The sequence below is a fragment of the Rhinolophus sinicus genome, linkage group LG09 (genome assembly GCF_036562045.2).
Source record: "Rhinolophus sinicus isolate RSC01 linkage group LG09, ASM3656204v1, whole genome shotgun sequence".
NCBI lineage: Eukaryota > Metazoa > Chordata > Mammalia > Chiroptera > Rhinolophidae > Rhinolophus > Rhinolophus sinicus.
The window spans coordinates 102,253,869-102,275,115 of NC_133758.1; the positions used below are offsets into that span (position 1 = coordinate 102,253,869).

The window sequence follows — 21,247 nt, forward strand, 5'->3', positions numbered from 1 at the left end:
TCTTTTCCTCCTTTCCTCCCTGCTTTTCTTTTACTTTTTCTGGTTTTAGCTTTTCATTATGAAATTTTAAACATACACAAAGTAGAGAGAATAATTTAATGAACCCTTATGTACCTAAGGTTTCAACAATTAAAACATTAATGCGTGACCAAGCTATATCCCCACCCCCACCCATTTCCTCCTGCCACCACACAGTGAAGTATTCTGAAACCAATTCTAGACATTGTCTACTTTCATCTGTAAATATTTCAGATGCATTTCTAGCGGTTGACCCTTCCTGGAAACAAACCACACCTTAAATAATTAACATTATGAACATAATTACCATTATTCCTTCATACCATCAAATATTCAGCCAGTGTTCAAGTTTCCCTGATTATGTTGAAAAAAATTTATATATTTGGTTGTTCTAATCATGATCCAAATGAGAACCACACATTGCATCTCAATATGTTGCTTTCTCTTATTCTACCTTTCCCCCCTTTGCAATGTATTTGTTGAAGAAGCTGCATCTTTTGTCCGGTAGAGGATTTCACATTCGGGATTTTGCTGATTATGTCCTTGTGGTGCAGTTTAACACGGGCTAGCAGTTATTTCTTGTTGCAAAAGATGAGTTTTTCCATTGCACTTTTCCTAATGTATTATGTGATACAGAAAGGTAGCCTCTTAATTTCGGACCCTACTTGTGTAAAGAAACTTGCAACATTATGAACTATTATAAGTCATGTAAAACGCAGATCTAGCTGAGTCTCAGCGGCAGTTGTTTATCCTGAAGTAATAAAAACTTTCTTAAAAAACATTCAAACCTGTCAGCTCACGGCATTAAATACACCCGAAGCTATAAAGGGGCAAGTAACAGCCTTTATAGGTTGTCATAACTATTATTGGGAAATAAGGGAGAGTTACTTGATACATTCCTTCTGCCTTTCAAACTTGTTATTTGTAAAGAATGTAGTATGTAAAACAGGTGAAATTTTAGTTTTGAGATTGTTGTGTGGGAGTCCTGAATGGAAGCCTGGTGAATAAGACATTGGTTAAATTGTGTAAGAATTAGCTGTGTAGAATGGTGCCACAGAGTTGGTGCTCAGTACATTTTAATTGAATGAATGAATGAATGAATGAATGAATCTCCAGTTTACATAAACATGTAAAGCACTACTTTGGAAGAGGAAAAAAAGTCCTGAGAAAGTGAGCACAAAAGGAAACAAGTTTTCATTTTTGTGATAGAAAATTCTCATCAAGGCTATGAAAAATGAATACTAACACCTAGAGTCTGCTTTATTAGCTTTTGTCTACTTCTCTTTTTGTAATCTGAGTAAATATTTTTATGATTAGCACATAGTTCATGTTTATTGTACTATAAAGATTAAAGCTAGACTACAGTGGAAATTTTTAAAAAATATACCTATCAAAAGGGCTAAAGAATAATGGTAATACCACTAGCAGCTGATAGCTGCAGTGATATACCACTGTGGTGTTAATTTGCACTTCCCTAATGGCTAACGATGTTGAACATATTTTCGTGTGCTTGTTTGCTATCTGTCTGTCCTCCTTGGTGAAATGCCACTTTGTGTGTTTTGCCTACTTTCTAATTGCATTCTTTGCTTTTAAAACTATTGACTTGTGGCAGTTCTTTGTACATTCTAGATACAAGTCCTCTGAGGGATGTGTGATTTGCAAATATTTTTTTCCAGTCTGTAATTCGTCTTTTCAACTTCTTCACAGGTTCTTTTGCAAAGCAAAGGGTTATAGTTTTGGTGAGGTCCAGTGTATCACTTCTTTCTTACGTGGATTGTCCTTTTGGTATCAAGTCCAAGAACTCTTCGTCTAGTACTAGGTCCCAAAGATTTTCTCCTAATGTGATTTAAAAATTTTATGTTTACATGTAAGTCTGATCCATTTTGAGTGAATTTTTGTATAAGGTGCAAGGTATAGGTTGGGGTTCTTCTTTTGGCCTTGGATGTCCAATTGATCCAGAACACTTGTTGAAAAGGCTGTCCATCCTCCACTGAATTGTTTTCACACCTTTGTCAATAATCAGTTGGGCATTTGTGTATAGGTCTCATTCTGGGTTTTCTGTTCTGTTCCATTGATCTCTGTGCCTCCACTAATACCACACTCTTTTGCTTACTGTGATTATATAGTAAGCCTTATCATCAGTGAGAGGGATTCTTCCCACTTTATTCTTCGTCAAAATTGTTTGGACTATTCCAGGGTCTTTCCCTTTGCATGTAAACTTTACAATAAACTCATCTATGTCTTCAAAAAACTCTTACTGAGCTTTTTATAGGACTTACATTAAGCCTGTAGATCAGTTTGGGGAGAATTTGTCTCTTTACTATGTTGAGTCTTCCAATATATGAACACAGTATAGACATTATGTTCTATAGGCATAGACAAAATGTATATGCTTCTTGGGTTTCTTTCAACAGCATCTTATAATTTTTAGCGTACAGAACCTGTGCATTTTTTGTTTTTGAAGCTTCTTGGTAATCAAATGAATTTTCAAATATTTCATGAGCACTTACTATGTGCTAATACTATGCTTGGTGCTAGATGTAGAAAAATAAAATACAAAGCCTTTCAGGACAGAGCTTCAGAAGAACATGCTTTTTCAACTGATATTTTAGCTAGTAGCAAAGATGGTATTTTTTCCCCTCAAAAATATGGACTTACAGTGAAATTGGAAATGACCTAAAAGAACCACTAGATAAAACATGTTTGAGAGCACAAGCTTTGGAGCAGGGCAGACTGAGTTTGAAACCTAGCTCATCCTATTAGCCATTGGACTTCAGGCCAGTTGCTTAAGCTGTAGAAGCCTTATTTTTCTTACCTGTAAAATGGAATGGTAGTATTACTGACCTCTGAGGATTGTTGTAAAGATGAGAAGAAAACGTGTGCAAAACACTTACCGCAGTACGTGGCATGTGTCAGTGCCTTGTCCAATGCAGTTATTTTTATTGTTAACTTCATCTTGTAGCTGGGCTAAGGGAAAAAAAAGACAAGGTAGAGGGATAAGCCAATCGAGGTTGAACCGGTGGTGGGTGGGTGGGTGGGGGGAACAATATATTGAAATCAAAGAGAGATTATTGTAAGAGAACACAGGAAGAAGATTTGCAAGGAGTCTTGCAGCCTCTCTTCAGAAGCCTGCTTTCACATGGAGAACTGTAGGGATCCGTTAGATTAAATTTTTAATTCTACTCTGCCCGGCTTCTTCCGTCATACTAGATACAGTCATTAGGCCCAAGAAGTCATTAAAGTGTTTAATAAGGTTATTAAATTGAGTAACTGCTGCCGCCGAGGCAATTTTCATAGGAAATCCATATGGTTCTACGTATGGAACTCGGAGCTGTCCTCTGTGGCTGACAGGCTGTCAACATTCCTTTGAAGGATGGGGGGCACCATTGTGAGGGATGTGTCTAATTAGGAGACTGTAGGTGAGCGCTGGTTCCTGGGTGTACTATTTGTAGCTGGAAGTCTGGTGAAACGTCACTAATTCCTAGTAATTGCGGGGTGGGGGAGGGGAGGCCTGTCTGAACTATAGAATATTTTAAAATAAGTGTACTTTTATTACTTTCAAGCATATATTTTAACTCCAATGAGGCAAACAAATTGTTGTGAGGTACAAGTCTCTGGGGACCCAAGTTATTGAAGCTATCAGAATGATTTTCAATTATTTCTATGTAAATAGGTGCTTCTGGAGTTCCTTAGGGTGCTTGCGAACAGTTTGTTCTCATAGATCTTAAACATTGAGCTTGTAGCCGTGTGCTGTTAATTGGCACACCCTTAGAGGAAGGGGTTTGTTAAATTAAGATAAACTTTAGACTAGCTGCTAAATAACTTATCATTATTAATTCATGGAGTCCCAGAACCCAAGTGGATGAGGTTTCTCTTTCAGCTGAAGTTTGATCTCGTTTCTTTCCTGAAGCCAATTTATTCATTCATTTCTTCAGGCATTCATTTATTCATCAAGCAATATTAATAGAATGCCTTGAATGTGCCAGGCACTCAAGTTGTACAAGGCAGCCTAAGTTACGCTCAAGTTGCTTGGCATCTGATAAAGGAGACCTACAGGGAATTACAGTACGGTAATGTGTGGTGAGTGGGGCCGGTACCCAAGGTCTGCCCAGAGGCACCAGCGGCTCAGAGGACGGTCAGACTTGGAAACCAGCCTGCATGAAGCTGAGGATGTCCAGAGGCATTCCAGAAGGTTTTCCAGAGACTGAGATGCATTTAGAAACGTGAATTGGAGTTAGCAGAAAATAAAGACGACGACGATGATGAAGACAAAAGCTGACAGTGGGGTGGGGACAGCAGTACGGGCAGAGATCAGCTCATTCGAAGGCATGGAGGTATGAGATGACGTGTTGTGTGTGGGGACCTACGCGTAGCCTTTGGAGGTAAGGGGAGTGAAAATCGTGAAAGGACCTGTTGTGCTAGCTAAGGAGTTTGAACTTGATCTCGAAGGTTACCGGGCAGGTTTTGAAGGATTTTCAGCAGGAAAATGATACCATCAGCTGTGTGCTTTGGAGCCATTCTTGTCTTAGTGTAGGGGATGCATTGGTTGCTCGCAGCTCTTGCATGAAGTGCAAGCGGCCTTTGAACCAGAGGGAACAGAGTGTGAGTTCAGAGGAGGGTGAGTCTGGAGGACTTGGTCAGTGTGGATTTGGGAGGTGCGTCGCAGAAGTCTGGGGTGACTGGGTTTCTGGCTTTGGATGTTGAGGATGAAATGGGAGCAGGATGGTGTGGGAAGGGTGTGGGCACGTGGGACTTCCAAGTGGAGCCGTGTAGGCAGGAGGCTGGATACATGCAGAGAGCCCTGGGCTGGGCTGGAAAGGGAATCATCAGCTCATGCTGGGCGCCTGAGACCATATATTAGGGTGAGGTCACCTTGGACTTGCAACAGGGTGTGAAGAGTAGCAACCTGGGATGGGTCTCAGGGCCACAGCAGCAGTTACGAGAATGAGAAGGAAGAAAGTTCACCCTCCACAAAAGAATTAGTGAGCTTTTGCACTCCAACCAAGTTAAAGATTTTCAGGATTGAAAAAAAAAAAATATTTGGAGTCTTAGCACCATAGTTAATTTTGAGTGTGCATTTAAAATGCATTGTTGTATTTTTTTTTTTTTTAAATGGGAAACTGGGTGCTTTCTAATCAGTGTGGTGAGCAATGCTGTGCTCTTAGAAGACATTTTACCCCCAGGATGGTTTTAGTGTATTCAGCATACCCTTCCCTAAGAAGATTAAAGATTAGACTTAATCAGTAATAATAAGGGTAGAGTCTGAAAATGCCAACCCATTGCCACGAAGACATTCTTTACAAATTTGTCATTCAGCTGTCCATTCCTTTTCCAAATATTAGGATGGGCTTGCTCTGAGCAAATACTGTGAGATTTTTTATGTCCCTCTGCCTTTCGCTGAAAAATTAGTGTTAGAGTGTTTGCTACCTGGTTCGTAAATCAAAGATTTGTACTTTAAAAAAAGATATACAGTTGGTTTAACTTTTTTTAATTGCTTATTGCCATGTCTGCGAGAAGACCTCAGTGCTTTGGGTACATAAGCATTTCCCTTTCTAAAAAAAATACATTCATGTAGCACTTAATAAAATACTTCCCAGTGTTTTCACCAGTCTTTTATAATTTGATCTTCCTAATAAATAGTTGAGATAGATTGGACAGGCATTATTCCCGTTTTCCAGATGTGGAAATAGAGGTTCAGTGAATAAATTCTTAATTTAAGAAGTGGGTGAGCCAGAATTTTCCCCTAGTTTTATGACCTTAATGTGAGTATTCTTTCCATGAAAAGAGACATGTTATTCAAAGCTTATATGTTAACAATTGGGCAGTAGCAAACACATTGGGGGAAAACATGGCTTGTTTTTCTTTGTTATTTTTTCCCAGAACTATTTTTCATTATTATCATCGTTGATTAATAATATGTTGAATGGTCATGGGGTATGTGATGCTATAGTAACTGTGGATTTTATAGTTTTAGTTCAGAAACACTTTTTAAAAATCCTGTGTTTGTAGCAGGTTGACAAATGTGTTTTCTTGTCTTTTCATTTTTGTTTAATCTGTGTAAAGGCTCACTATTTCAGCAACAGGTGCATGTCTTCTGTTAATCTGGAATATTGAGCTGTTGGAAATATTTCCTTTTCTCGTTTGGTATGTTGAAGAACTTCTGTCTCTCCAGTGGGAAAGTGGAACTGCCACTCCCCTGTGAGGGAGCGTGGCTTACATGTGACATGATGACTGGGAGCCTTCTGGCTCAAAGTGCGGCAGAATAACCTTGTCGGTTGTTGGCAACTTTCCACCTTGCTGGGATTGGATGCTGAGTCGACCTCTCCATTAGGCACAATGCCCAGGGCGCACACTGCGTTTATGGGCCCATGGAAATATATATATTTTTTTAAAATCAGAAAACTACAATAAGCTTTTGGGGCCAAGAAAAAGTTTTAAGATATAGTAGTTATATATTCATATATATATATATATATATATATATATATATATATATATATATTTATTTATTTATTTATTTATTTATTTTTGTACAGGACAGGGCCTATGAAAGCAGAAGTACCCAGGGCCCATGAAAGTCAGAATGCAGCCACGAATGTGTGGAGTATTTGGAGGGATAAATGTGGTCTCCTCTGGACTCTGTTTTTCTCTCCTATTTCTAACCTATTTGTCCTGTTCACTGATTCATTGATGATTGATTCATTCCTTCTAAGAACTGTGGGTGTGTGGAAAAGACTCCAGGAAAATGAGTGTCTCTCTCTCTCTCACTCACACACACGAGACTGAGGTGTGGGTGCCGGGTTTTGTTTCAGTTTCCATCTCTGGGCAGGATCTACTTTATCTCTGATGCAGTCGCACTAGACCTCTTATAATTTAGAAAGTGCTTTTGAGACATAATAGCTAAAATATTTAGAACTTTGCTGTATTATTATTTTGTTTTTATTGTGTCTCTGTCTTCTAACTGACTTTCAGAGTACATAATGAAAATATTTCTTTTAAATGTAAGCCTTTCTTGGGACAGTAACTCATAACACCTGTCTACTGAGGGCAAGCATGGGAGTGGGGGGGTGGTCTCCAATACAAGAACAAAGCATATGTTGTCATAGAAAGTGAAGTTGGTAAGTGGCAGAAGCTATTTTCAGGGAATGTGGACTATTTTTCCTCCTTTCTTTAAGTCCTCTGCACTGAAAATTCACATTTTGTTATCTACATAATAGAATGGACGTGCTCTGTCCAGAAAACGCCCCAGTCTTGCTTCTGCTCTGTGTAGAGTATTTACAGCCTGCCTGTCAGATGTGCCAAAGTAAGACAGTAAGGAATTGCTAAAATTTCAGCCTTGAAGCCCCCCCTTTTTTAAACAAAAAGTTAAAGTATTTAAAAGTAAATTCAATTAGCAAATTTGTAATCACCAAGTGAATAAATTATATTTTAAAATATATTATTTTACTTTATATGATACTTTATTGTACACGTTATCATATGTTTAAACTAAGCTTATCTCATGACACGGGTGCATACATACACGAGGTCCTTTTCAACTTTCATTGCTTGCTTTTCACCTGACCTTTGCCACTCTTTCTTATTTGTGTTCTAGGAAGTGATTTATCAGGCAGAGCCTGTAGTTTTAATTTAGAGAGGTGAAGAAAGAAAGAAATGACCACTTTTAAAATTCGGGAAAAATACGAATGTATTTTTCTTATGATTGAAAATTAAAAATCTGTTTTAGAGTATACTTTGTTATTATTTTCACATAACCTGTTGAAACCCTCCAAAACCCAGCTTGGTTTTGCATTAGTTTTAAAATTCCATTTGTGGCAAAAGTGGTTTTTTGTTTTTTTTGGACTTCCTACGGTGCCTGATTCATTAACTTCTTGTTTTTTAAGGGATCACAAGCACGTTGGTTACAACTCATTTCAGTTTTGTTCTAGTATAATCATTTCTCTCAGTTTTCTCCAGCCATACTTGTAATTCTGAGACATATTTCTTTGTTTATAATGCCCTTACAGGAATTTGTAAGTGTCTGGGTTCGAGATCCCAGGATTCAGAAGGAGGACTTTTGGCATTCTTATATCGACTATGAGATATGTATTCATGTAAGTATGCAGTCAATAGTTACAGAAATCATAGTAATTTTTAGTAGCATATGTTTGATGGGATACTGTGATAGAGTTGAAATTTGTAAAGTTTTCCTAATTCAAAGAATTGAATTTTAATGATTACAACTCGTACTTGTATCTTGAAGTAGTAAGATGGTTCCTAAAGTAGAAAAATTACTTATTTGAGTTCCTTATTGTACCTTTGTTAAATTAATATTTTAATGTTTATTGCCTTCATGTATGAAGATGTGACTGTCTAAAATTCACAGTTAAAGAATATTTATACCTCACTAATGGTATTTCTTTATGACCTTGATAGCATATTTCTGGGTAATCAGGTATTACCTGACAAATCTTAAGTTTTCTGAGGATGTGGAGTTCTCTAGAGAAGAGATGTGCAGTGTTTTATATGTAGAATAAGAAAGTAGGAAATATGTGCAATTATTTTGCCTTAGTCTAGATTCTGAATAATTAACATAAATGAATAACCAGAAATGATGTACTTTATTTGGAAATAATACTGTATCATGATCTCTTGAACAATGGCGTGTGGTGTGTGGCCTTCTCTGATCATCTTGGACGAGCATCAGCCAACTTTTTCTGTAAAGGGCCAGGAAGTAAATGTCTTCAGCTCTTGGGCCATACAGTCTCTTTTGAAACTACTCAGTTCTGCTCTTATAGGGTGAAAGCAGCCATAAACAATACATAAATGAATGAGTATAATTGTGTTCCAATAAAACTTTATTTGTGAAGATAAGTGGCAGGCTTTATTTGGCCCACACGTTAAGAGTTTTTTGGCCCTGATCAGGAAGATCGTCGCTATCCCCCTCTGATTTAGTCCAGACTTTTCTTGGGAGCATAGAAACAGGCTCAGGTTTCATCTGAGATTACATAGCATGAGTGAAGTAAAATTTAGCCACCTTTAATCTTTCCATGGTAAGTATCTACATTGGTATATTGGACACCAAATCCCCAGCCATAAAACTTATTTTTTCTCCTTTCTTCCCTTTTTTCTTTCAAGTTTTCCTATTTACAAAATAAAGTAGAAACTCAGAACGTCTTTTTTGAGGTTGTGTTGGAATCCATTGCCCGGATATGCCTTGCATTTTGATTTTGTTTTGGTTTTACTCATAAAGTCATACCAGATATGCATTCTGTGTCAAACATTATAACATGAGTATATAAGGCTAAGCATTTGAAAGTGAAATGAAATTGTTTAGTTGCCTTTTAACTTTCTCAGAAAAGTTTGGGTTCTTTTCACATACTTGACGGTAGGCATGAAATTTTATTATCCTCAGGTAGTTAATGAAAGTGTGGATTTTTCTCTGCTACATAAATAACATGATGTGAATTTAGACCTGTCCACCTTGAGCCAGAAATGATGGGTTCCACAAATATTATTTGGTGGTGTTTTGGCGTTTAAATGCTAATACTTTGACTATGACTAAATCTTCTTGGCTTGGTAGATGCAGAAACAAGCAAATAGATTGAGAGGAACTAATAAGTTAGTGATCTCAGTGTAGTCTGATTCTGAAGAGGCTGTTGTTCTATGATTGCGAATGGATGGGGGGACTGGAGAGTTCCAGTCAGCCTCCCTTGGATGCTATACCCATGGAGCTTGGCAGGTAGAGAAGCTGGTGTTTGACTCATTTAAATTAACCTCAAGGGAATTAACCTCAAGGGAAATGATTTCAGGTGACTCTGAAACCTTAGCATTTACTTGTAATTTTAAACTAGACTGTAGAGGTGGGAAGTCCCTCATATATATTCTGACCTTGTCCTGCAAGTGAAGGACTTATAGAAAGACCTTTGTCTGGTGTGGGTACCAGATGGAACTCCAGTATTGACATCTACAGTGATTCTGAACAGAGAAATACACATAAGTGAAAGGGAGTTGAAATAGCCCCACTCTGTACCGGAGCCGTTGGAGTCCCTGCAGGGGCCTGGTACCCTCCTGGGAGGAGGCATTGAGAGGACACCTGCCCAAGCCTCATTAGGACACTAATTCTGGTGCAAACGACCTGCCCTCTTAGTCCCCAAGGATCACTTTAGAAGGAGGCCCTGGTGTGCTTTGAAATCCACGCACAGAATGTTATTGTGCTATAAACCTCCGTCCAGCACATTTTGCTACCATAGCATCAAAGGTGATGGAATGTGGACCACTAGCTACTTTGGGGACGAGTCTCTTCACCTCTCTGCACCCTGAGGTTTTCTGAGGAATACCAGGAACTGTGCCATACATTTCATGGGAACAGTTTAAGAACTAATACACGTAATGACTGTATTTCCCAAGGAAAACAAGTGCTGGGTGCTTATTAAATGGTGGAATAATAACAATTTTTGAAATAATATAAATCTTGGGGACAAAAAAAAAATGTCTCATTTGTCAATGGAAAGGTGAAATACAGATTTGAAATGAACAAAGAATCAAGATTGTACAAAACCAGTAGACAACTATTTTCCAGTCTCTTGTTACGCAAAGGAAAAGCATTGCTGTTTTGCTTAGGAAGCCCCATGTCTGCCATAGGGTAGCTGGAAGGAAACCAACATGAGTAACTATTAACAGTGTTAGTATGTAGATAACATTTGCCAAGTGTTTATCAGTCCTCACACCCGCCCAGTGAATTAGGTGTGTACTATTTCATCCCCGTGTTACCATTCAGGAAACTGGAGTTTGAGTGACTTGTCCTATAGCAGAGCCAGGACTGGAATCTGGGTCCCCATGCGGCTACTTGTCCCTATGTACCACATGTCTCTCTCACTCTGGTCACAGTCCCTCACACGTCTCGTAAGGCAGGGAGATGCTGTTCTCTAGTTTAAAAGTGATTTCAGGATTCCCGGTGATTTGTGTGATCTGTAGTGACGGCTGTTGCCAGCACATATGGCTTCCCTTGATGTCACGTCAGGGGCCAGGAGATGCTGTGTCTAATCCCCAAAGGCTCCTCCACCTGCATGGACAGATGAAAGGTGTTAAAATACAACGGATGACCCTGAATTCTTACTGGTCATTTATGCTTCAGAATCTGTTTCATTTTTATGATTTGTCTTTGAAAGCAGTGCGAAGAGGTGAGCAGAGGCTGATTCCGGACTCAATGAGTGGCTGGGTCCCGCCTTGCCCCATGCCAACTCAATGCCATCCCGGCTGTCTTCTGGGCTTTCCTAGTCGTGGGTTACGTGCAAGATTTGAGTCTGGCGTAAATACAAATGTATTTTGGGTTTCTGAAGTCCTATTTAAAAATATTTGGGGGGCACATAGCGAATTGTAGCTAGAAGAAAAGCATTTTTTCCTCAAGTGAGGCTTATGTTTGTGTTTTCTCTAAACAGACCAATAGCATGTGTTTTACCATGAAAACATCCTGTGTACGAAGAAGATACAGAGAATTTGTGTGGCTGAGGCAGAGACTCCAAAGTAATGCATTGCTGGTGTAAGTGCTTTAAAAGACTATTGAGGAGACTTCATTATTATATTCAATATTTAGACGTTTGATGGGCATAAGATTTATAGGCGTATAAATTATGAAGGATTTTATGGGCATTCTTCTTGATTGCAATTTATAAAAAATTTTTTTTCTTTCCTAATAATTAGACAACTGCCGGAACTTCCATCTAAAAACCTATTTTTCAACATGAACAATCGCCAGCATGTAGATCAACGGCGCCAGGGTTTGGAAGATTTCCTCAGAAAGTAAGTGTGCCGAAACTCTTGTAACGACACAGGAGATGCGAGAAAAGAGCTTTGCAAGAACTGAGTGTCCTATGATCAGATGGGGGAGACTCTTAACTGTTTCTGAAACACTAATGATCTGCTCTAGCGCTAATTTCGGTAGTTCATTTCCTATATTAGAGCGCCATCTTGTGGCTCACATCATAGGGTGCGTATTCGGGACCAGATCTAGTAAGAGAACAATGAACTAATTGAGTCAGATAATAAATACATGGTCCCTTAAGCTGTAAAGCAGAGCCACATTACTAGGGAGTTTAGCTGACCAAAGTAAAAATTTCCAGGAAACAGATGTGCCCCATTAAAAAACGCACTCCTAAAAACTGTCCTTCTTTACAACGTTTAGGATTGACAGATGAAAATCAGCTCTGCAGTGGGCTGCTGGTGCCCTCCTGGGCTTCTCTAAATGAATCGGTTAACTCTCCCCTTTGGAGGGAATGTTTATGAGGGAGTATTTATTGGCGTTTGATAGTCTCAGTGGGTTATTAACTCTGGATTACTTGGTGAAGGTAGGTACTGCACTTAAAGCGACTTGTATTCACACGTCTATAATTTCTTTTTTTCCACTCTGGAATACCCTTCCCGTGGGATAGAGGATTGGTTTGCACGTAGACTCTGAGGCCAGATTTCCTGGGCTCAAATCCTGGCCCTGCTACTTATGAACTGGTGATTGGGCAAGTCTTTTACCTCCTCTGTGCCTTTGTTTTCCTATCTGTAAAATGGGGTTAATAATACTAGTACCTACTTTCTAAAGTTGTTGAGAGGATTAAATGAGTCAACAACTGTAAAGCACTCACAAGTCTAGCATATAATTTGTGGTATCTGAGTATTGGCCATTATTTGTTTAATGCACTTAGAAATGAAATATATTTGAGCTAATTTTTCTAACTTCCTATACTATAGATAAGAAAATAGGCTGAGTCGTATGACTCCTAGTTAGTGGCAGAACTCAGTTACCTGAACTCTGTCTTTCCCTTCTAGCTTCAGGATCTGAAGTAATCTCATTTTGAGTTCACTACATGGGTACCGTACTGCTAGCCTGAGATAATATACTGCCTTCTCGCCATACGGCTCACTCTTAAAGGGTATGGGTATTAAATATGCACATGAATATCATTATTTATTTCTATTAGATTGATATAGTGCCTTTCCTTTGATGGGGTGAAGGAGACATACAGAAACATGCAGGATTATAAATTGAGGGAGGGCCAGAAAAGAAAGAAGCCAGGGAAATAAAAATGACACGAGACCAGAAGAACCGAGTAACTGAGCCAAGTCCTGGAAAACATGACAGTGTATTCTCTTGGGTATCACAGGCATGGCAGAACAAAGACCTGGGCAACATTTTTCTGCCCTTTCCTTTTGGGGACAGCTCCGATTTTAATTGCTGTCTGGAAGAGACCCCGGTGGCTGATGGCCTGTCCATTAAGATGTGGTCCCTGCCGTCCAAGTTTGCAGTGTCCTGTTGTTCTAGAAGCTTCTCGGGGAAGCTGCAGACTGGCGACTGCCAGTGAGGGCTTGTGAGGGACGCCAAATCCTGCAGTCCCCATCAGGACCGGGGAGCCCCTTCTGTACAGAGGCCTCCTTATTTGAGATTAAAGGGTAGCATGTGTCTCTGTATTTATATTGCTAGTTAAGCACAGGGCACGTGTTTTTGACCAGCAATTACTTCATTGTTTTGAACACCTTTCCTTCCACAGCTGATCCTACCAAATTAGTGACTTGAGTGTCACTCGGCCGCAGTGATGTTATGCTTGCACTCAGTTACTTTTGCATACTGTGTTGTTTGGCTGTTTGCTGACTGAATTTGATGCAGATGTCATAGTGGAAAGGTCCTGGATCAGGAGCTTGAGAAGCTGAGGTCTAGGTCTCCCAGAAATCTTGGCTCCTGATTTTTTTCTGGTTATACAACCATGGAAAAGTCACTTAATTCCTTGAGCCTTGGTTTGCTAATAAAGAGTGCAGTAATGTTACCCATGCATTGCCCACCTCACTGAGTGGACGTGTCATTCAAATGGTGCATCGGAAAGGAAAACCTATTTATTAAGTGACTACGTTGGGCCAGGCTGGGTACCGGGGATACAGGACTGCACAAAATGGACACAAATCCTTGTCTTCGGGAAGCTTCCATTCTAGTGGGGAAGCACTAAATGTTTATCAGGGGATGGCTAGGTTCATTAAACTTGGATCTGGGTTCTCCAGCAGTCAAATCATAGACTAGACACCAAGTTCTTTTGTGACGTTACTTGTTCCACTATGTTATATGAACATTAGTCTCCAAGCTGGTGGTGCTTCTGTGTGGTTTGAACCTGAAAGAGGCTAGGAGTCCAATACCCAATGGTTGGATTCAGGCCTCACCTGAATAACCTGAATACTGTGGTCCCTCTTGAGCGTCCCCACTCTCCTTTCTGTGTCCCTCAGATTCTGAGACATGGCTCTCTCGGCCCTTGTCTGGTTTGTGTAGACGTAGCAACCTTCCATGTGTTTGGTGCCCTTGGTGTATCCCCAGCCAAAGCCCACTTGGGGAAACTGGATGCGACATACAACTTGCTCGTCTCCGCACTGTGTCCTGACCCGAACTTGACATCCCCTGAGGTCCATTGGTTACCCATTAAGTAGGGCCACTGTAGGTACAAATAAGCACCTTGTTTGCAGAGCACTTTAGGAACTTGAGACCACAATATTAAATATGAAATATGCTTGTGTGGTAGATTTTTAGCATGAATTTTAAAACTCTGGGTTTTATTTAAATTTTGAAGTTATGAACCGAGAGCACTTGGTATGTTCAACCCTTTGAAACCAAAATGTTGCTGTCTCTGGGTATACGTGCATGTAATATAAATATAACCTTTTTTCATTTTAAGGTCATTTGTGAAATAATATATATTTAATAGCAAAGCACATATCCAGGCCAATCTTCATAGAGGAATTAGAGAGTTGTTTCTTTGACTAGATGCCAAAAAGAATAATTTATTGAATACTTGCTATATTTTTACATGTTTTATCTCAATACTTACAATAATATTGGGAGTGGGGTATCTTAATTTTATAGACAAGGAAATTATAGAAAGTTCCTGGGATTAATATAGTTAATCCCAGGAACTGGCACATTTATAATTAGCAGAACTCTTAAATATTAGTTAAATTTAGTCAGTATGATTGTGAGATTTTTCAAATATATTAATTTTCCCTCAATCTTGGCTATAATCTCCCTTTTGGGTTTTTCCCCCCAATTATAGATTATAAATCACTTCTTCTAGTAGTTATGAAAAAGAAAAGTTACAGACTAAAATTATAAACTCCGTTGATAAGACCCCCAACTATGAATATGGCATCCCTACTAATTTTTTTTCGTTTGATTGAGATCACAAATGGGAGCCAGCTTTCCTGCTTTATTGAATTCATCCCATTAATATAACTACATTTACCTTACAGTGTAGACTTTTGTATTACGCTTTTGTATTTCTTAAAAATTTAAGGAATATTATGGGTATTTTATACAGAAGGATATCATGGAGACACAATAGCTAATTTTACACACACACACACACACACACACACACACACACTTTTCTGTCTTTATGTTCAATAGAGGGCACCATAGCACAGTTCATGAATGTCTTTAATGAAGATTTGTAGGTTTTATTTTTTTCTCATGGTAAGAGGTAAACAAACTGAATTAATTTTTTTCCTACGTACATCAAACTGCTAACCTTCCACATGCTATACAGATGTGTATATATATCATTATATTAGGTACAGTAGACCCAGAGCGTCCTTCGTTAGATTAAATGTTTTTGCATAGCTATATATTGTTCTCAACCGAACCAATATATAATACACCTAATAAAATCATGTGGAGGAAAACCAGATTTTCAACTGTATCCAATTCAAGCGATAAGCAGGTTTTGCTTTGTTTAAAGTTGTTATGGGGAAAGGAATAATTTTTGACTCATGTTGTAAATATCCTTTCACAAATTCCTTTAAAATTCTAGAGGCTGTTTTTTGTTCCTTTTATAAAGACTTGAAAATTGTATACATTTATTTTTATGGAGGCTTATAAAGATGACATTTTATTGACTTCTTTACAAAGTACTCTTTATATTAAGTTTGAAGTTGATGTACTGCTATTAGATTTGTTTGTGGGAAATGTGGCACAAATATGACTCAGGTAAAAATAGGATTTGATATGATGACGGTGGCAGTCCCAGCCCTTTCTGGTATGTATTAAACCAGATATTACTTAAAATGAACTAGTTATGCTCACTGAAAGATGGGAAAACATTCTCAAAATTTTTTACTTTTAATTTTAGCATGAAATCTCTGACTAAAAATAAAAATCAAATACATTAAAAATCATTTTTGCTTATTTAGAACTCATACCCGGGGAGCACGGTGGCATTAATTTAGCCAGCCAGACCGAGGGAACTCGAAACACCAGCACTGTGCCTAAATAGACTGTTTTTGAACTCCAGGCCTGTGTGGGTGTCAGATGTTCCCTCCCCAGACACATCTCTCTCCCACTCTAGAATTGTGAGCTGGGTGTGTCCGGCTCCCTCTCGCTTTTCACCGACGTGTCCTCCAGATGGCAGTATTGAGCAGAAAACACGGGGAAATAATGAGTCTAATGTACAGTAAAATTGGAAATTGAATTATAGCTCGAGAAAAAAAGACAGTAGCCTTGAGGTCCCGAGCACCGTGGACTCTGATCACTTTTGTTTGCTGTACCCATGTGTTAGGTTACTAGCAAGTTAATAACAGCGCGTGAGCAGTTCAAGGCTCAGTAGAATTGCTTTAGACATGAAATAAAGCTAAAATGAATTTGTGTCCAATATCATTGGCATTAGTGCTCATTACTTTTGTGGTGTAATGCCTTGAACCATCTAAAATCAATTGTAAAGATTACCCATTATTTTATAAAGAAAATAAAACACATTTCCAACAGAAACAAAGCAGTAAGTATAATCCTATGAACAGTTACTTGTACCATGGCTGGCAGGAAACCACTGACAGAAGGACACAGGAAACACTCCGTTCAGACTTCACAGCGAATGCAAGTTAATATTAATGGGTGGTTGCCATATAAATCTTGTCTTGATTTTGAAGTATTTAAAACAAGAGTGGTAAACATTCATAAATGTAGAAAATAAATCTCGAAGAGTAGTAACAGGAATTTACTACTTGTGTTTGGTAAATTAATCTTTATCATGTGATATGGTCATCTTGGAGAATCCAGGGCACACAGCATGGAGGGACAGGAAGTATTTAGCTGCTTTGCTTGAGATTTTGCCTTGTAAAAAGCCCCAAGGTTTTACTTTTCCTTTTTGTAGGCCAGTAAAGAATATTTTCTCAAACTATATTTGTAAGCCTATTGAAACAAAAGGAACAGCTAGATTTTGGTGCATTTTTAGACGTTTGCCTTCTTGAAAAAAAAATAACTGTTTTATTTTGAAGAAAGGAAATATTCTAATGACCTTGGATTTTAAGTAAATTGATATGAATGGCTCAAAGAGATTTACTTTTCTAATTACTTGTTAAAAAATGCAGAACATAACATAAGGTTCATTTAGTCTGAAATACATAATCTATTTTTCTTAGCTCTCTATATGAAAAATCCCATGTCGGGCAAAATTATACTTGAGTTTAAGTGTTTTAGTTTTTGTCTCCTATATCTGGTCTTAATATCTTGTGTTATATTATTATTGAACTATTAATAGAGACTAAATTATCATACAAAAAACCTTTTGATAAAAAGGTAAAAAGATTTGTTTAAATATAAAGGTGTAATCTGACTTAATTTCCTGTTCTAAGACATGCATTTCAGGAAAAAACACGTTCACTGATAATATGAATTTGCGCATTTGTAGATTTTGCTTCAGGGTAGTTTTTCACTCCTCCCTGTAGTTCTGAGGCACTAGTTGAAATCTGTCTTCTCTTTGTAAACTTGTATCTTGAATGTAGGAAGGCTAGTATGTACTTATCACAAAATTATATTTTAATTATATATATGGTAAAATTGGCTGGAGCAATTTTATTTGGCGGCTCATTTTAACAACATAGAATTACACAGTGCCACGGAAGATTTGGAGAAATTTCTGGTCAATCTTAGGTATTCAAAAAGAGCCACCTCTCAACTGAGCCCTTGTAAACTTGTATATAAGTGTACTTGTAAAGTTTTTTTTTTCCCCAATAAAGAAACATATTGACTTTTTTATAGAATTTTTAATAGTTGAAAGTTTTGATGTTTCCTGACAGTCTAGCCAATAAAGATCACAGAATTGACATGCTGGTTGGCAGTCAAATTTTTTTTTTTAAGTAGAATAAATTTCTATGACTACATAAGCAAAATATTTCCATAATTAATCCACATGATCATAACAGATGGTTAAATTGAAGAAATGTCCTTGAAGTTATTCTTTTAACAGATGTTCTTAACTATTAGCTTCATGTTTTTACTCACCTAAATTTCCAAATAATTGAATAAAAGTTAATATATGCTTTCACCCCTTTAATAGGCAGAGTCCATAATTGATGCAAAGTTTGCCATAGTAGAGGAATTACTTTGGTGGCACATTTCTAGTGTTTTTCTCTCTCCTAGCCTATAATTGTCCACCCCGTTCACCTATTATTTTCCTTTTCTTCTCTTGCACAGGGTCCTACAGAATGCACTTTTACTTTCAGATAGCAGCCTTCACCTCTTCTTACAGAGCCATCTGAATTCAGAAGACATCGAGGCGTGTGTTTCTGGGCAGACTAGGTACTCTGTAGAAGAAGCAATTCACAAGTTTGCCTTGATGTACAGACGTTTCCCTGAAGAAAATGAAGAAGGAAAAAAAGAAAATGATATAGATTATGATTCAGAAAGGTATTTCCTTGCATGACGATTTACAGTATACGGATTTATATAACACATAGTGCACATATGTATGCATATGGATAGATACACACACTTCACTTTTTTGTTGATGTAATACTAAGATAATGAAAAAATTAATTGACTGAGATTTTATTGAGCTGTGACAGCTCATCATAGTAGTCTTCACACACACCTCCACACTGAATTAATGAATGCAGTAGAAATTCAATTATCTGCATTCTGATTATGTGACTTTCATTTAGTCAGACTTGAATTATTCGCTTTTAAATTATCTAGCTAAAAAAATATCCAACTGCACTCCAAATGGCTAATTAAAAGTCCAAATTTCCTGTCTCTCTTTGTGACTGGAGATAATTAAAGTTCTCCTCTGTTACTCAGGCTTTGAGTGTGTTGTGAAAACCAATTTCCTCTTTTTATTATTTTCCCCCTCTCTTCTTTTCCAGTTCATCCTCCGGGTTTGGACATAGTAGTGATGACAGCAGTTCACATGGATGTAAAATGAGCACAGCTCCACAGGAATCCTGAAAAATAATTCTAATGTTACTATCTTAGGAATAGCAAATTATGTCCAGTCATAGTGAAGAAAGCTTGCTAATGATGTATTCTTACCTAACGCTCATTGTCATGACATTAGGTATTTAAATTCTTCAAGATGTTGGGTTGTTTATTAGTAGTATTTTTATGTTGTCTTATTTTGGCTAAGCTTCTGTAAAAAGCTAAAAGCCTGTGAATGCAACACTCCTTTATAGGCAAACATTATTGGTAAAACAAGACCCTGCCCTCAAATGAAATAATTTATATGTTTAAAAAAGCCTAGTTGGTTTTATTGAATTTGAAAAGATAGGTAAATAGGTAGCATTTACAATCCAGATAGAGCATTTCTTCTTGTATCAGTGGGGCAGTGTTACTGTAAACACAGTGTGTATGAGCTCCACTACTAAGACTGACAGTAGAGACCAGACTGCTTCGTCCAGATATGCGGCTGGTATTTTGTGGGTACCTCCCCTGCACTGGGAAAACACTTTGCTTTTGGGTGTTTGAAATATTTTAAGTGTTTAACCTTTTCGGTATTGTACTTTACACTTAGATGGGAAGTACATCTATTCATATGTATCTTATGAATAGAGACATGTTAAAATAATGTTTACATCTTAGAGAAAACAGAAATCGTGCTAGTAATTTTGCTTGTACTTGCAACACATAGATTCAGAAATACAGTTTCATTGTCCCAAATCAGCTTTAACATATGGTTTCCAGGAAACAAATAATTTGTTTTCATTATCATTGCGTAATTAGAATTATAGGTTAATGATTTATTTTCTGACTAAATGTGCAGTTTCTTATCACTAGATAACTTTCAGTGTCAGTGGTGGTTACTTGTTACTTTAAGTTAGAAGTAGCATCTTATAAAAATTAATAAGTTTAATTTTACCAATAAGTATTCCCATAATTTAGAAAAGGATATTAGCTTGCTAATTTCAGAATTAATTAGTCATTTTTAAAAAGCCCTTTCTTTTTAGGCATCTGCCAGAAAATTGGTATAATTTAATAATTTTTTTTTTTTTTAAGTGGCCCAAAGAGAAAAATGTCTTGTGTAAACTACATTGAACTTCAAATTTCAGATGAGGTACCATTTTCTTGAGATAATTACAAAGTTTCTTCCTTGTTGAATGGTATAAATTATCTCTGAAACTAACAGGAAGATATTTTTACATAACTGGGATAACTTGTTGCTTTAATTAAGTGGTATCTCACCTCATTTTATTTTAACTATTTTAAAGTTACTGTTTTAAAAAGTCTTTGAAATGCTTGTAACTAAGAAGCAACAGAAAAAGATTAAATTTAGAATAAGAATGATTTCCGTAATTTATTTTCTTGTTTTTTGTTTGGTCTAAGACATTATTGAACATTTGCAAATATTTTGATTTAATGTATGCAGGATCTTGTTACTTTATCATCTAGGACTCATTATTTTAATACAGAAAAAAAAGATTTAGCAGTTTCTTTTTTATCTTGCTAACATGTAAAGTTTGCCATATAGTTAGTCATTTAAGAGTGCTCCCCCACTCCTTGGCAATATGTATTTGAATTTCACATTGTTTTCCAGCAGTTTTGAAAAGCATGCACTATGCCACCGATTGTCATATTATTTTTTTATGATGTAACAGGCATCAAAAAGGATATTAAGTAATGCCTAATACTATGGTATGTAAACTTCACGAGATCACTGCTTTCACATTAAACATGAAAAAGTCAACTTTAGTTTGTTGGATCACTTATTTTATACAAGAGAATATATTTCTTCTTAGATTTAAATTCAGTGTGTTTAAATGATTGGTAATTTTTAATGAAGAACTTTGGTAAAATTTGTTTTAATATTCACTCTAATTGTACACTTTTGAGGCTTTTAGCCTTGGTTTGGTTGTTTTGAAATCTAAGCACTGGCTTGTTAAAACTGATACACAGAAGCGGAGATATTTAGATGAACTTCTACCCCCAGTGGCTTTCTTGCTTTGTTCAAGTCTCTTATTTTTC

At 37.3% G+C, this 21,247-nt stretch overlaps 1 protein-coding gene across 7 annotated transcripts in view; it reads left to right on the plus strand.

The window, feature by feature from the left end:
* Window positions 1-20,969, plus strand: part of SNX10 (sorting nexin 10) — a 66,023-nt gene extending 45,054 nt beyond the window's left edge. For 6 of the 7 annotated variants that reach the window (XM_074340902.1, XM_074340900.1, XM_074340896.1 and 3 more), the window contains 5 exons: window positions 8,025-8,111; window positions 11,439-11,539; window positions 11,701-11,799; window positions 18,488-18,700; window positions 19,156-20,969. In XM_074340902.1, the coding sequence (XP_074197003.1) occupies window positions 8,025-8,111; window positions 11,439-11,539; window positions 11,701-11,799; window positions 18,488-18,700; window positions 19,156-19,237 (582 nt within the window). In that variant the 3' untranslated portion in view covers window positions 19,238-20,969. Of the gene's footprint in view, window positions 1-4,106; window positions 4,353-8,024; window positions 8,112-11,438; window positions 11,540-11,700; window positions 11,800-18,487; window positions 18,701-19,155 lie in introns of those variants that run through there. The other variant, XM_074340897.1, reaches the window with a different exon arrangement.
* The last annotated feature ends 278 nt before the right edge of the window (window positions 20,970-21,247 follow it).